The sequence below is a fragment of the Agrilus planipennis genome, unplaced genomic scaffold (genome assembly GCF_000699045.2).
Source record: "Agrilus planipennis isolate EAB-ADULT unplaced genomic scaffold, Apla_2.0 scaffold138, whole genome shotgun sequence".
NCBI classification, from domain to species: domain Eukaryota; kingdom Metazoa; phylum Arthropoda; class Insecta; order Coleoptera; family Buprestidae; genus Agrilus; species Agrilus planipennis.
This window is the reverse complement of record NW_020439400.1, coordinates 619,774-637,334: the sequence shown is the minus strand read 5'-3', so window position 1 is coordinate 637,334 and position 17,561 is coordinate 619,774. Positions and strand designations below refer to the sequence as shown.

Sequence of the window (17,561 nt, the reverse complement as noted above, 5' to 3'; positions counted from 1 at the left end):
CGGTACCGGCCGGTTTGTATTGTCTAATGACAAAAAAGCTGTGAATGTTGTATATAAAGACATTCTGTAGTATATTTAGTACGTTCAGGGGGTATCTTTTGAAGATTTCCCCTTTTTGATAATAATGTAAACAAAATAAAAATATATTTAGTATCAGCATTGCACCCGTGCGAAGCTGGGGCGGGTCACTAGTTAATGTATAAAAAGCACTTGCAAACGCTGGCTGAATCCTACGAGATAGATCAAAATAATGTATGGCTTATTTAGGAAGCGATTTTAAGCAATACAGCATTGATCTTTATCCAATTAAGTACCTTAAATACATTGTGCATTTAATACAGATCAATATGGCCCTTTACATCATGTAATTTAAATGAATATTTTCGAAGATATTACAGATTTAAAATGCAGGGACATAGAGGTCGCGGCGATACCGNAAAAATCTGCTGCATTAAAAAAAAAATCTTTTTAATTTTACCAGATAAAACTCTTGCTATTAAATAGCAAATGGTGTGCCATAGTAGTATTACGTAATATTTAAGGACGTTTGGTTTTCTGCAAAATGGGTTTTCTCTTGTGGTATTTCTTAATACTTTCACAGAATAGTTGTAAACTATTATTGGCTCCAGGCCAATTCTTAGGTGACTCCGTGTCCGTGATGATTCCGGAGATCACGAAGATTGCAGAATGTTGTTGCATATTTATGTGTACCTATGCCGCATCGGCACCGCAGAATATGCATCAGATGCATCAACATCAGCTATTTCGAGGCGGAATTTAGTCGTGCGGCAATAATTAGATGGTATAAGCTCTGTAATACCTACTAAATATTCGATTTTAAGTAACTCGATTAGTGGACATGAGGATTCAGTCGAAACACGAGACAATAATTTTAGAAAAAAGAGAAACTGTATATAAATCTCTACGAACAATTCTAATACGNTTATCAGAACATGAGAAGTATACTTATTTATTAATTAATATTTATGTTGTCCCCTTCAAAGTAATCCCCACCAGATATTATGCACTTGTGCTAACGTTTTTTCCAATCCTCGAAATACTTCAAAAAATCATTTTTTGTGATCTTGTTCAGCTCCTCCTTCGGTGCCGTCTTTATCTCCTCAATCGTAGCGTAGCGTCGTCCTTTCATTGACCTCTTCAGTTTTGGGAACAAAAAAAAAGTCACAGGGTGTCAAATCTGGGGAATACGGTAGCTGCGGCATTATTAGTGTGTTGTTTTTGGCCAAAAATTCGCACACAAGCAACGATGTGTGAGCAGGGGCGTTATCGTAGTAGAAAACCCAATTTTTGTTTTTCTACAAATCCGGGCGTTTCTGGCGGATTGCTTCACGCAAGTTGCGCATAACTTACAGGCAATATTCCTTATTGATCGTTCTACCTTGTGGTAAAAACTCATGAAGCACCACACCCCTGCAATCGAAAAAAACCGTAAGTGAAACCTTCACATTCGACCTAACTTGACGCGCTTTTTTCGTTTTTGGCTTGTGCGGCAGCTTCCATTGGAATGATTGAGCTTTGGTTTCTACGTCATAACCATAAACCCATGGTCCGTCACCAGTTATAACCCTCTGGAACAAATTTGGGTTGTCGCGGACAGCAACTCCTTAGCAATGTTAATACGATGCTGTTTTTGGTCAAAATTGAGCAATTTAGGTACGAATTTCGCGGCTACCATGCCCAAATTATTGGTAAAAACCGGATGGAAGGAGCCAATTTATATGTGTAAGTCTTCAGCAACTTCTCTAACGGAGATTCGACGACTGGCCAATGCTATTTTCTTCACTTCATCCATGTTTTCGTCTGTTGTTGACGTGCTCGGGCGTTCGGCACGCTCTTTGTTGCTCACTTCTCGGGGACGTTTGGTTTTCTGCAAAATGGGTTTTCTCTTGTGGTATTTCTTAATACTTTCACAGAATAGTTGTAAACTATTATTGGCTCCAGGCCAATTCTTAGGTGACTGCGTGTCCGTGATGATTCCGGAGATCACGAAGATTGCAGAATGTTGTTGCATATTTATGTGTACCTATGCCGCATCGGCACCGCAGAATATGCATCAGATGCATCAACATCAGCTATTTCGAGGCGGAATTTAGTCGGCGGCAATAATTAGATGGTATAAGCTCTGTAATACCTACTAAATATTCGATTTTAAGTAACTCGATTAGTGGACATGAGGATTCAGTCGAAACACGAGACAATAATTTTAGAAAAAAGAGAAACTGTATATAAATCTCTACGAACAATTCTAATACGTAGTAGATGCTCAAGAAAGTAAAAAAATAATTGACGAATTATAAATACTTTTAAACGGAAAATTAATGGTGATGACATGGAAAGTCTTCACAAAATATTCTAGGTAAACAGTGGACTATGACATAAAAAAAAAATGAATCAGAAAATTATAAAACTAGTTTTTATGAAGAATTCTAGGTGGTGGATACTCGAGGTGCGGCAGAGACCCTGGACCGTAACAGAAAAGTGAATGTATAATTTTCTACGAAAATTCAGGGTAATGGATAATGGTTAGATTAGACCTTAAGGTATTGTAATGTTCGTGGGTTTAACAAAATTAACTTCTAAGACTGATAACTACAAAAACTATTGATTTACACTAATGTTGATATATCACTATTCACTGCGCTATTTATTTCACTGTAATCACTGTCAATTTATTTCTGGATTCACTTCTGCAACGGTCAATTTATTTCTACTTCTCTCGGCGATCGGCTCTTCCTCCAAATACTCTTTTGTTTACTTTCGGGAACCTTCTCAAAACGTCCGGAAAGTTTCTTTTTTCTTTCCCAGAACGCATGTACGACACACACATTTACAAATACAGCGCACATGAAGGAAGGCGCCCGCAGCTAGTTGGTGAATCGATAAGCCGTTCACGAACACGTGTGCTCGATCGCACACAAACACACTGGTGCTCGCTACAGTATTTTTACTTTTGCTCGCTCATTTTATACAAAAAAGGTCTTTTGTAGATTTTCTCTAAAGTTAATAGTTTTCGAGTAATAAGCGATAGAAAAATAAAAAAAAAAACGCGAAATTTATAATTTTCACTGCACAATAACAATTTTAATTTTGTTTACCAATATTGTAAAATTGATTTTGAACATCCTTTAACAAAATACTGAAGAGCTTTTACAGTTTATTTTATTTTAAAAGTTTTGATTTATAATTGTTAAGTATGTGTTTTAAATGCGCGCGATTTTTGCTTTGTGGTCATGATGTAAACAGGGTAAAATAAAAAACAATAGTTTCTACCACGAGTTTTCGGGCTGTAGACAGAGGTAGTGAAATATAACAAATAAAATTTGTAATACTTAAAAACAATATTTGAAAAAGTCAAACTTTTATCAGAACATGAGAAGTATACTTATTTATTAATTAATATTTATGTTGTCCCCTTCAAAGTAATCCCCACCAGATATTATGCACTTGTGCTAACGTTTTTTCCAATCCTCGAAATACTTCAAAAAATCATTTTTTGTGATCTTGTTCAGCTCCTCCTTCGGTGCCGTCTTTATCTCCTCAATCGTAGCGTAGCGTCGTCCTTTCATTGACCTCTTCAGTTTTGGGAACAAAAAAAAAGTCACAGGGGGTCAAATCTGGGGAATACGGTAGCTGCGGCATTATTAGTGTGTTGTTTTTGGCCAAAAATTCGCACACAAGCAACGATGTGTGAGCAGGGGCGTTATCGTAGTAGAAAACCCAATTTTTGTTTTTCTACAAATCCGGGCGTTTCTGGCGGATTGCTTCACGCAAGTTGCGCATAACTTACAGGCAATATTCCTTATTGATCGTTCTACCTTGTGGTAAAAACTCATGAAGCACCACACCCCTGCAATCGAAAAAAACCGTAAGTGAAACCTTCACATTCGACCTAACTTGACGCGCTTTTTTCGTTTTTGGCTTGTGCGGCAGCTTCCATTGGAATGATTGAGCTTTGGTTTCTACGTCATAACCATAAACCCATGGTCCGTCACCAGTTATAACCCTCTGGAACAAATTTGGGTTGTCGCGGACAGCAACTCCTTAGCAATGTTAATACGATGCTGTTTTTGGTCAAAATTGAGCAATTTAGGTACGAATTTCGCGGCTACCATGCCCAAATTATTGGTAAAAACCGGATGGAAGGAGCCAATTTATATGTGTAAGTCTTCAGCAACTTCTCTAACGGAGATTCGACGACTGGCCAATGCTATTTTCTTCACTTCATCCATGTTTTCGTCTGTTGTTGACGTGCTCGGGCGTTCGGCACGCTCTTTGTTGCTCACTTCTCGGCCCTCTCAGCGTTTTCTTTAGAGAATTTTAAAGTGTCGAGATGCAATGTATACTTCATTTACTTTTTCTAGCAATTGCCCCCTTCCAATGTCTTGGATGCGCGCTGGCATAATCGTAGATAAGGAGAAAAAAGCTCATTGTACTCTCGACTCTTGTTCATTAAACATACTTTTTCATACAGTACCTGCCAAAAGTTTTGTTTAATCATGAATAGTGGTGCGAGTCGAAAACAAGCGTTAAAGCCTTTAATATGTCTTAATAAACATTTTTTTGATATTTTCAGTAGTAAATAACCAATAACAGCACATTTGAGCAATGAAATTGTAGTGGATAAAATGGTCAATATTTCCGTGCAGTACTGTACGGATTATATGCTCACCGGTTAAGAATTTGGCCGAGAGTTGTCTCCTTTCTTTTCTGGTCTAGTGCTATTCTTTTCTACTTTGCGCCGGTCAAACTGAAGGTCACATCGCTACAGAAACTAAACGAAATATACCACTGATAAAAGTTACTTCGTTCTAAGGTGGCTTCACCATATACCACAGTTAGCAATTGAAATGCGTCCGTCCACTTCACACAAAATTTGATGCAGATTCTTTGATTAATTTTGCGGAATAGGCAAAATCGAAGACGACCCAAAACACGTGCAAGCAAAGTAGTTGTCAAAAATTAACTTAACATACAATATAGCCGAATTTGTCGGTTTAAGCGAGAGACATGAGTGCCAACATAACGCCACAATAAAATCGAAAATCGAATATACATAACTCAAGGAAATTCGAAATTTGCGATACTTTTTGAACAGACTTCGTATTGTGTGTAAATAGTGCATGCTAATTTAAGGTTGTTTCCAAGTGAATATTGAATACGCGTCTTTATACCCTGAAGGGGAGGAAATATTTTGTCGATTTCCTAGGATATTTCGATTTAATGTCGATCTAGTTTTCCAACAGAATGCAGCGTTTCACGGTTCAGAAAGCCATTTAAACCGCAACGGATTAAAAGTAGGTACTGCTGCACCAGAGCGTCACAAAGGATTATATGTTATATACTTTTGAACCGAAATTGCTCGAAGCGTATCCGGGGTCTTAAGCGACTGTTCCAAAGAAATTATGAGACATGCACTCTTCCCACTTACGTCGCATTGGAGAATATAAATATATTAAGATAATTACTATAAGTACAAATCAAATTGTAATCACCGGTCTTTTAAAATTTTTATGTTAAGGTCATACCGCAGGTGTGAGAAGTTGGCTAGGAAAAAGACCAAATTTTACCCCCAGTCGAAATCGTTTTACTACCTCTCAATTATTTTATTCGAAAAGAAAAATTTCCTTGCTAACTTTACATCCGCTCTTCTTTAGGGTAACAGCCTTTTATTTTATGGAAATTCCTTGTCAAATAAGCAGCAATTCAAATATGCAATCAGATTAAAAAAAAAAGAGAATCCCTTTTTTAACTACAATTTTTAACAATTTAATTTATGAAAATTGATTTGTACAGTTACGTTCATGGAAAAATAGGCCTTGAACTATCGAATGTTTCAAACAAAATTACCTTATATTTTGCCAAATCTATAAAAATTAACAGTAACAATTTAACGTTTTTCAGTGCAAAATAGAATATTTCGGAAACTATAACTCGAATCAAGTTGCTTTTTCTTATGATTTGTTTGCTTTAAAAAGAGGTAGTGAAGATCCAGAGTATCATCAATACAATGTTTGTTTTAAGTAACGATTGAAATATTGCCAATTTTTAACGGCTTTTTAAGCATTACTCAGCAACTACTGATGCAATTTGGATCTTTAAAATCTGTTTCGTACAGAACTTTAAATCCTGCAACTTTTTCTTGTAAAATTTATAGTTTTTTTGTTATCAACGAAAAACCTCTTTCGTGTGTCTTTAGACGCAATTTAGCAACAATTCCAAACAAAACTTGTGGATAATTCTCAGATATTCTTGATTTACAAACCTTTCTCAAAAATTTTAGGTAGATTCTACTTTGGGTAACATTTACTTTTCCCGAGATTCTAATTTGACTGGTCTATTAAACAAACAACCTTTTTGATTTTCGAGCGTAGTGAATTAAAAAAAAAATGATTTATATTTCCTTAAATAAGAGAGGGTGATAAAACGAAATGAGGGTCGGTAAAATTCTGCAGGGTGTAAGGATGTAATAATATTAGGTAAAACGTTTTCAACCTTTAAAGGTTTCTCTCCTATCTTCTGGTGTTGCGTAGTAGTCGATATTTTTGGAATTTTTTTCTCGTCCGGGCCAAATTTTAGGGGGTGGTCAAACGAAATTAGGGATGGGTAAAATGCTGTAGGGATGTAATAAAAACAGGTAAAACGTTTTCAATTCTTAAAGATCAACGTCTTCGATTTCCTTGCGTTGTGAACTTAGCCTGGATTTTTGAAAATAATTTTTGGTGGGTGTTGTAAAATGTAATGATGGAGAGGGGGTAAAATGTGGTTGGGGCAGTCGTAATGGGCAGGATGTTTTCAATCCCTTTACATGTAATCGGTTTGCTAAGTTGTCCCGAATATTAAAAAAATTACTGTTCTTTTCTCTTTCTGTGAGAGTAAGAACCTTTTCACACGAGCTAGATTTTGTAACGCTTCCGTTGCGCAACATTGGCGCGACAGTTGCTAGTCCCTATGTATAAAGAGCGATCTTTTGCAGCGTTTCGATGGGCCTTAGAGCCTTTTCACATTGATTACTTTTTGTAACGCTTCTGAAGCGCTACAGTTGCGCCCTTTTTTAATTCCACTGTTTTAAATTGAAGCTTTCACACGAGAAGAGCGCTTCAAGAACGTAGCGCTCCAATCGCTGAACTGTAGCGACATTCGCTTGAATCGCACGGCTTAAATAGTCGTGCCCCCGTTGCGCTTCAGTAAGAAATACATTTACTTAAGCATGTTTGGGAGGTATAATCGGAGACAAGAGTACATAAAATTAGAAATTCGTGATTAATTAGGTTTTGCAGCATATCATGAGGTAAATAAATACTATCTATACTAAAAAAAAGTATACGGTTTGAGAGAAAATTTGGAATTTGACCAAAAACTTTGAATAAAATAAGAAATAACGAATAATATGGAAAATTTTTAACTGACTTTTGGCAGTGAATATGCCTTGATTTCAACTTCGAAACAAAAAAATATTTAGTTTCAATCTCTATTAATAATGAGCGTAAAACTTTTTAATATGTTTAAATAATAATTAAAACTTTAAAATTGCATTTATTTCAGACAATTATAAATATTATCATTATATTATCAAGTAAAAACGAGATTTTCAGCTAATTTTTCATTTTTTCCTCGATAACCATTTAGTGAATTTGAATAACCTTACGCTAAAGTGATTCTCCAGAGTTCAAGTTACTTATTATAAAAGTTTGAAATTTCTGGTAGCTTTTTTTCTGTTAATAAAAATAAATTTAATCTGTTCGGTTAACGAATCTCCATAAAATGATGTGTAAAATTATTTTTTAAAATTTCAATAACTTTTTAACGGTTTAGTGAATCGATTTGTAATTTTTACAGGAGTTTTAGAATTGAATGAGGAACGTTCTTCCAAATTTTTATTTGTCTCGTAGCATTTTGACATACTTCGCAAACATCCTTAACCGAAGAGGTGGTTTTTTCCATAAAGGTCAATCATACTTCATACGTATTGACCTTTAAAACCTGTCCTCTTCTCGTTATAGCGAAATATTTCATTTGTGGAAAAAAATATTTTTTTAAGAACTTTTTTGGGCCAACATGACGCATTTCCCCATCGCTGGTTAATGCCGATTTAATATTCGTATACATACATGGTATGTTCGGTTTAAAAATAGTAGAGAGAAAGAGACAGGAGTGTAACAGATTTTGGATTTGTGTTATGGTTAAGGTTCTATGTATGTAGGTATTTTTAACTCGTCTAACAAAGCACAAAATAGCCTGCAGTAATATACAACAGCTGACCCTTTGTTTCTACATTCGCTGTTTGAACATATAAATTTGCATATATGCAAATACAGCAGAATACAGCCTACTACGGTACTGCCGACCGTGATAGTAATTAAAACTAATAATTTTAATGTCAAATAGACACCAGAACCTCTGCAGCCATTTGTTTATCCTTCAAGTTAGCTAAAAGGGTGTAGACGAGTTGCGCCCCGTGGTCAGTCCCTAAATGAAATTATTTAATCTTCAAAAAGGTTATGGTATAGTTGCGCCTCAATGTCAATTTGTGTATAATTAGGTAGGTATCTAGTTTTTTTTACGATATTTAGGTATATAAGATCATTTTTTTATACTTTATGTGGTGAATTTGCTTGTTCGTCGACCTGCTCTAAATCTCGATTACTTTTTTAAATGCCAATAATAAGTAAAAAAACGCCAAACGTGCTTAAAGATTTTATTGAATTAGTTTTTGACCACTTTATTCTATATAAAACTGAGGTGCCTCTATTTGAAGCTATGTGTTCTTTAACACATAGGTAGAAGAGGTAGAAAAAAAATATTAAAATTTGTATTTCTTTTTATAAAAAGCATTTACCTTAATTCGTTTATAAGCAGTCGAGAACCGAAAAACATCACTTATAAGATAAACCCAAAGCTAAAGAAAAGAAAAAAGATCAGAAACAAAATCGGGCTGTAAAAATTTTGATATAATGATGTTGATTTTACATCAATAAAGTTATTTACAACCNTTAACAACGAATAGATATGACATTTATTAACTACTATTTCTTTTATTATATATTTTATTAAGAAAACAGTCACTTAAAAGATTTTTCTTCTGTAATTTCAAAAATTAGTAGGTAAGTACAGGTTATTTTTATTTTAAAAATCTAATTTACATCTAAACATCAACAAAGTGTATGATGTATACAAATGAGATGTTTAAACTTTATATAGGGATCCATTTTCTACCTGCACTCAGAGGCGCAACTATACCATGATCTTCTTGAGGATTAAATTTGTTGAGGCACAAGTAGACTATGAATTTGGGTTCAAGTGACCACGGGGCGTAACTTATATATACCAAACTAAAGCGCTCGGCCCTCTTTAGTTTCTGCTTTAGCTTCAAATATAATATAGATCATAGACAACTTCCATCAGAGACCTCCTCCTTAATATGATTAAATAATTATGATATCACAAAAAGAATCGCGAATCTGAGTAATGTAATACTAAAGACAGCGCAATATAAATGTTGGACTCGTGCACAAAAAGGGTTTACTACAACGGAGTCACAAAACGAAACATTACTTCAAACTGCAGTAAGTGGTTAGTATGTAAATAATAAGCAGTAAAACTACTGGATGACAAAATATACATACATATATGTAGACAGAAGAATTATTAAAAACAAGCGTAGCTGATACAACTGAACTGGGGTTCAAGAGGGGGGAGAAGACCTGAAAAAGATATTTACCAAGATGTTTACCTGCCGTGCCCATGTTCAAAATTGATATTTCGCCAAAGTAGCTTCCCGCCTTAAGAGTAGCCAATACGGTCCTTCCATTGTCGGCAACCACCTGAAGTCTACCACGATTTACTATGTACATCTCTTTCCCCACCTCTCCTGCAAGAAAAAAGTAGAACATTAAATGGAGTAAAATTTAATACCTTATAAATCGAAAAAATTAAAAGTAAAATAAATCAAAAAAAACACACAATGAAAACGTAACAAATTTGATAGATAATAACTGAAGAATGAAATGGAATAGTTGAAACAACAGATCGGAAGTGTTAGTACTTTTGAAAATAAATTTTAACTAAGACTAAAAGGGTGGAATAGGGATCGAATCAATAGAGACTGAAACTTGAAAAGTGTGATTAGATGAAATACTAAGAAACAGATTTTGTCCCAATGTACCAAGAAATCTAATATTAAAATGCGATTAAGGAGGAACGAGAAATTGAAATGTTAAAGGATTAGTCGAAAGATTTTAAGAGGATACATAAATTTAAAAGGATATTTACATAATGAGAATAGGAAATATTTATAAAAGAAAGAATTAAATTATATATTACAATATTAATATGAAGAAAAAGAAATACTAAATCCTTATACCAAAATGATATCGTACAATAATAATATGTGGCAAATGTATGCAGCCACAGTACCATTAAAATTACTACCTGATAAGAGTTTAGAGCGGAATCATTAAAATTGTATCTGGTGTGTCAGTATTAACTGCGGGATGCAATCGTTAATTTTATACCAATACTTTAAATAACCTATGTGTTGTAACAAGTAAATTTAGTAGTCATTTTTCTTTGAAAACACGCTGCTACCACTTTAAGCGCTGAGCGTAGATAGGGAGCGTGTAGCCCATCAGGTTCACGCTCGAATATTTTGGACACTTGGCCAAGTGACCCCGTCCATTATAAATTCCTTATGGTATATTTAATTAATTAGATATATTTTGCATTACTGTAGATATATTAACTTAACTTTTTTGCTTCAATAAATTTTCTTCTTTTTTCTTCCCTGAGATTCAATTTTCGATAGCGTTTTCTTTAGAGAATTTTAAAGTGTCGAGATGCAATGTATACTTCATTTACTTTTTCTAGCAATTGGCCCCTTCCAATGTCTTGGATGCGCGCCGGCAAAATCGTAGGTAGGGAGAAAAAATCTCATTATACTCTCCACTCTTGTTCATTAAACATACTATTTCATACAGTACCTGCTAAAAGTTTTGTTCAATCATGAATAGTAGTGCGACTCGAAAACAAGCGTTAAAGCCTTTAATATGTGTTGAAATATAAATAAACATCTCGTTGATATTTTCAGTAGTAAATGGTATCAATAACAGCACATTTGAGCAATGCAATTGTAGTGGATAAAATGGTCAATTTTTCCGTGCAGTACTGTACGGATTATACGCTCCTCACCGGTTAAGAGTTTGGCCGAGAGTTGTCTCCTTCCTTTTCTGGCCTAGTGCTGTTCTTTTCTACTCTAAGCCCTGAGCGTAGGTAGAGAGCGCGTATTCCATCAGGTTCACACTCGAATATTTATAAATTAATAATAAATTTATAAATTCCTTTTAGTATATTTAATTAGTAAGATAGATTTTGCTTTACTGTAGATATATTAAATTTCTTTTTTGCTTCAATAAAATTTGTTCTTTTTTCTCCCCTGAGATTCAATTATCGATAGCGTTTTTTTTTAAGTGTCGAGTAGCAATGTAAATGTACTTTTTTAATCAGAATTTCAAAGATTTTGCAATTCCACATTTTTAAATGTAGCTACACTTCGGGGTAAAAAGCTGTAAAAGAATAGATACGTTTAATATTAATAGTGAACACGTAGAAAAGCATTGCATGTCATCCTTAATGTGACATGTGAAAAGTTCTAGTCGTGTCACATATGAATTCTGTAGACGAACGGGTATTAAGTTGGTGCAGTGGTACACTGTCATGGTGAATGGTCGATCCTTGAAGACTTAACTGAGGTTGAAAAGTTGAAGTTGCTCAGGTTCGTTCCTTTTTCTTTCTTATGTACTTACGGCGGATGCATGTATATATACCGCGGTAAGACGAGCCAGCGGATGGCCAAAGGCGGTTCTGGAATACAAATGAGTGGAAACGGCAGCAGAATCCGGAACGGGAACGTACTCCGCTTGTCGTCTTGTCAAATTGCTGTTTACCATCCTTATGACAAGTGGCAATTCTTAATTTAATATGAAAAAGGGGATGTTGGTTGGTTTAGTTGATGCTTCCGCATAGAATACACAAGTCAAATTTTTCTGATTTTTTTTTATGTAGATTCAGAAGGTGATTTGAATACTTATTCTTTATTTCAACAATTGGGTTGGAACTTGATATCTAAAATCAGTAGGAAATCACTTTGTTATAAAGATTAGTGACTGAAAACAACCATACGACGTGACGGAAAAAATTATCATCAGCAGCTCGTTAAAAATGGTTTTTGAAAATCAATAAATTCTCTAGATGCCCGGGATGGCCTTTTTGTAGGGTGACGTCGTAAACCTTAGGAGCAGCGTCTACGTTCAGCGATCGACTTTTACCAGCCGCTTAGTGATTGTTTGCAGTACATGTAAAAATTATGAAATATTTTTTACAGTATTATGAATAATGTTTCTTATGTGTATATTGCCAGTTTACAGTATTTGCCTTTTTACAAACATTTTCAAGTCCTAAATTCCTAAGGAACACTATTGTTAGGAACGCTTTCGTTGAGATGGTCAGTAATAATGTTAGAGTTAGTTATTGTAAAAGCGGCCGTTTATGATAAACGTTAATTATTCCATTTTTTTTTAAGATGCAGAATACAATAAAGCTTAGATTTATTAAAGCGGCGGACTTACGACATATTTAACTATCAATAATTGAACATTTTTCTTGTCTACTGAAGAATGGTGACGTCACGCGTTATGCGCTCTCTTCAAGATCATAGAAATGTTTTAAAAACGTAGTAGCGGCCTCAAAAATGGTTTTTGAATTGTAAGCAAAAATTTTATTAACAAAGTCGTATAAGTACGTAGATTCCAAATATGCAACAAAATTAAATTCTGACTGGCATATTAAAGCTGACTCACGACATATTTAATTATCAATAATTGAACGTTTTCTATCAACTGCAGCGTGCTCTGGTCTACTACAGAACAGTGACGTCACGCCGTCAGGTGTTATTTTCAAGGTCATAGAAACGTTTTGAAAACGTAGCAGTCTCAAAAATGGTTTTTGAACCGTAAGCAAAAAATTTATTGACAAAGTCGTATATGTAGACTCCAATTATGCGATAAAAAGAAAATATGACTGACACGATATAGTTAATTATCAATAATTGAACGTTTTTCGTCAACTGCAGCGTGCTCTTGTCTACTATAGAATAACGATGCAGTGGCGATTTCAAAAATGGTTTTTGAACCGTAAGCAAACATTTTATCGACAATATCGTATACGTAGATTCTAAATATGCGACAAAAAATAATTCCTGTCCGAATTCAATTGTATAATTTCATAGTTTGCACAACAATCAAATGTTATGTGCCTCTTTGTTGTGCTTTGCTCTGCACTGTCACATGCCGTATTTCAGTTTGATAAATTGCCACGAATGATTTATTTATAGAAACGTAAAAGTTGATATTTAGTTTTAACATACGTGCTTGTAATATGCCATATATCAAGAAGGCTTTGCATACGCAAAATGAATAATTATATGTATAGTCATAAAACAACTTTTGGGTATTACATTTTCTAATGCGGCTGAGTGGACGGTCACTCCACATAGTATAGTGCAAAGCCGGGGGGTAGGGCGGAAGGTCCCCTTTATCTTTCCTTTAACAATTGTTAGGTGATTTGTAGTTGAAGAGATGTGAATGAGACGGACGAAATGATGACAGAGGCAAGAGACAAGACGATTATTTTAATCTACATATATAAAAGAAAGTCGTCTTAGTTACACCATTTATAACTCAAGAACGGCTGAACCGATTTGGCTGAAAATTGGTGCAGAGGTAGCTTACAACCGGGAGAAGGACATAGGATACTTTTTATCACGTTCCACCAGAGAAACGTGGTATATGTAAACGCAACTGACATGGAATGACAAAACGAAAAATTTATAAATCAAATCATCAGTCTAGCCGTTCATTTGTTAAAAATGGTATAACAAAACGCAACTGACAGCTAAACGTAATGTTGTCTAGGTTAAGTATGGTGTTTTATTTGTAGTCAGATTTACCTGAAACTTGGCTTTAATGCTTTTTCATATAGAATTAATGGCATACATACCTATTTCAACATTCTACAAAATTCTACCTCTTTAGGAAGCTGAAAGGGGTTTGCAAAGATTGCATGTTTGTTTTTGGTCCGATTTACTATACTTGAAACTGCTTAAAAAATAAAAAAATTCAATCTCTGTTGGGGGGGTTGAGTGGTGAAGTGGAGTTGCAATGTTTAAATGGAACATTTATTACTTGCGGTCAGATTTACTTGCAACTTGGTCTTAATGGTCTCTCATTTAATTTCTAAAAGACTTATCTCGACATTTTAAAAAATTCAACCTCCAAAGGGGGAAGGGGTAAAAATGTGTTGCAATTTTTGTTTGGGACATACTTTATTTGTGGTTAAATTTACTTGAAACTTGGTATATATACTGTTTGATACTATTAATCAAATGAAAAGAGGTTGCAACGTTTCCATGGGGTATATTTTATTTGTACTCGGATTTACTCGAAGATTGCTCATTGTTGAAATTAAGCAAATACGTGTTTTCGGAATTTTTTTAAAAATCAACCCTTAAGGATGAAATGTTGTTGCTACATTTGTGTTTGAAATCTAAGATGGCGACATTACATAAAATTAAAACNCTGACGCTGGAAGCTGGCGGAAATTTTAAAATGGCGTGGATGCGCGGTGGCAAAAGTAGGCAGTTTTAGGTATAAAAATTACAGCCCTCATTCTTCAGTATTCCTATCAGGGGCGTAGATTAAATATTTAAAAATAGGGATCAGTGAGCAAGTAATAGACATACAAACAGAAGAACTGATTGTTGATGTTGGTGACAGTGATAGAGATTCCGATGATGACAGTGAATGTGAAAACTAACTATAAAACAAAAGCAATAGGTTAATTTTTTTCTTTTAGATAAGTCATGTTTTTACATTATTTTCTAGTACGCTACTGTCCTATCTGTATTAATACTATAATTTACGCCTACTGAAAGCTTATTTGTGTATCGGTTCCAAGTGACTTACCGGAATAGGTCATAAATGGGCAAGTACCTGCGCGACCGCTCGCCAGCTTCCTTCGTCAGACCTGTATTTTTATAAATCTTTTGGACAAAGTCACTGTATTCTGCTTATGTTTGTTGTTGCATCTTTGTGATACTCGTGCCTATCTCTTTATGATTTGTAATTTATTTTTATGTATTATAGTTTATTCGCAGAACTGAAATGAGTCGTTGAAATTATGAAATGGATCATTTTTGGTGATGTGCGGGTCATAGGTTGCTGTAGAGGTTTTTACGAATTATTCAGGTCCTATTGAACCTACTATAAATAGGTCTTGTTCATTTCACTTTTGTAGCGTTACATACGATATTTTATTTACATACATGCATGGTCGATACACATTGTAGTCGAACTAATTACCGCCAACAAAAGCGGTTGCAATTAATCTCTTGACTGGGATGCCTAATGGTTGTGAACCGCCTTAACAGAAGGACCATTTATCATTCTTGCTTCGGTTGGTCTCAAGACAAGACAGTGATTACAAAAGTTTGTTGACACTTAATTTGTTGCGGTTTTCGGGAGAATTGAGTTTTCGCCAGCCCTCACAGTTGCATGCATTTTAAATTAATGGACTGGCCTTTTAAAGGCGAAACTGACAAAAAGATAATGCCCAGAATGAAAACGAAAAAAGAAAAGAGACAGCTCATCCTTTTGCAACTTTTTATCAGTGAAACTACACGGCATTGTGCTGTTATATCTGAAAAAAAAGGGGAGAGTAAATAATTACAAAAGTTGTACCTACCTTTCCGGCAAATGTAATCCCCGGGCGAGAAGAGGACCGGCCTAAGGCGGAGCACAAGTTCGCATAAAAAACCGGCTTCGGTGTTTTGAAATATCTCGACCCTTTTGAGTGTGTCAAGATGGACGTTGATGGCAATTTCCGCTTTGAGCTTGTCCGGAAGGCACGACACCGCTCGTTCTTCGTCTGAACACTTTTGGGTTAACCACAGGTAATCGAACCACTTGATGACCTTCACTTGTAGGTGATTCGGCACTCTACGCATTCTCATGTACGTTTTTACTCCATCCAGTTTCGCTGAAACAAAAGAAACAGTCGATTTTAGTCTAACAGTAGTTGAAACAATTTCCGAATTGATTCATTGATATTTATATTATCTGGTAGGAGCGGACTGGCCATAAGGGAGTTTGGGAGAGTTCCCCCTGTCCCACCACGATACAGGGCCTCTGAATGCCTAAACATAAGATTCTTAACCCAATAACCCCGGGAATGATAATCTCCAACACGTGGGACAGAAAGAACACCTTAAACTATTATTTGCCTGAAGCGCAGTTTTTAGGATTTATTTAATAATTTTTAAGGCTTATTTTAAATAAAACAAAAACGAAAGGTGCATTAAAAAAAAGCGCTTTGTACTCGTGCAGATAATAATGAGAACTTTGATTTGAGACTTCGACCACTCTTCTAACTTGTATACACCAAGAATAATCCTTTTAATAAGATTCAAAAAAATCCCATTCGTTAAGAAACAAATGATGTCGGGCCTTAAGATTGTATCTGGTGTCAGTATTAACTGCGGGATGTAATCGTTAATTTTATACCAATACTTTAAATACTTTACATAACATATATGCCAATATACATTTTTAATCAGAATTTCAAAGATTTTACAATTCCAGATTTTCAAATGTAGCTACACTTCGGGGTGAAAAGCTGTAAAAGAATACGTTTAATATAAATAGTGAACACGTAGAAAAGCATTGCATGTCATCCTTAATGTGACATGTTAAAAGTGGTGTCACATATGAATTCTGTAGATGAACGGGTATTAAGTTGGTGAAGTAGTACATTGTCATGGTGAATGATCGATCCTTGAAGATCAATGGCTTTTAGTCTAACAGTAGATGAAACAATTTCCGAATTGATACATTGATATTTATATTATTTGGCAGAGGCGGACTGACCATAAGGGAGTTTGGGAGAGTACTCTCTGACTTCCGCTTTGATACAGGGCTCCTGCATGCCTAAACATAAGCTTTTTAACCCAATAACCCCGGGAATGAAAATCATCAACACATGTGACAAGCAAACAAGATGGGTTCATAAACCCAGTACGTGTATACATATGATGCTGTCCTTAAAAAAATACATTAAAGCCCTCATTTACATGGGCCTCGATCTTGTATTTTTTTCGTAAGTTTTCATGAGTTTTTTAACGCCTTTACCCGGTAATAAAAGTTTAATTCATTTGCTTATGTTAATTGTATTTATTGAAAGACATGAACTCTCAATAAAGGATTAAGAAAATAATTTATTGGTGTATTTGCGTACTTGCGTTATAGATAGGGTCAATGCGTATTTATATACAGCGTATAAAGCTGGATGGATCCTAGCTAATAAATTGTATCTATGCAAAATGTGAAAACAGCATAAAAGACAGTTTTTACAAAATTTGTGGTTTGCTTCACAGTTTTCTTCATCAGATTCGTTTGATTCAGTGATTCAGTGCCAGAAAATGTTTTAGCGTCATC

At 35.0% G+C, this 17,561-nt stretch overlaps 1 protein-coding gene across 1 annotated transcript in view; it reads right to left on the bottom strand.

Annotated features, from left to right (window-relative positions):
• Positions 1–16,103, bottom strand: part of LOC108735763 (cyclic nucleotide-gated channel rod photoreceptor subunit alpha-like) — a 59,391-nt gene extending 43,288 nt beyond the window's left edge. Inside the window, exons 1-2 of the mRNA XM_025978926.1 lie at positions 15,814–16,103; positions 9,752–9,889 (exon numbers count right to left, since the gene is read on the bottom strand). Of these exons, the coding sequence (XP_025834711.1) occupies positions 9,752–9,889; positions 15,814–16,081 (406 nt within the window). The 5' untranslated portion in view covers positions 16,082–16,103. The remainder of the gene's footprint in view (positions 1–9,751; positions 9,890–15,813) is intronic.
• Positions 16,104–17,561: the final 1,458 nt, after the last annotated feature.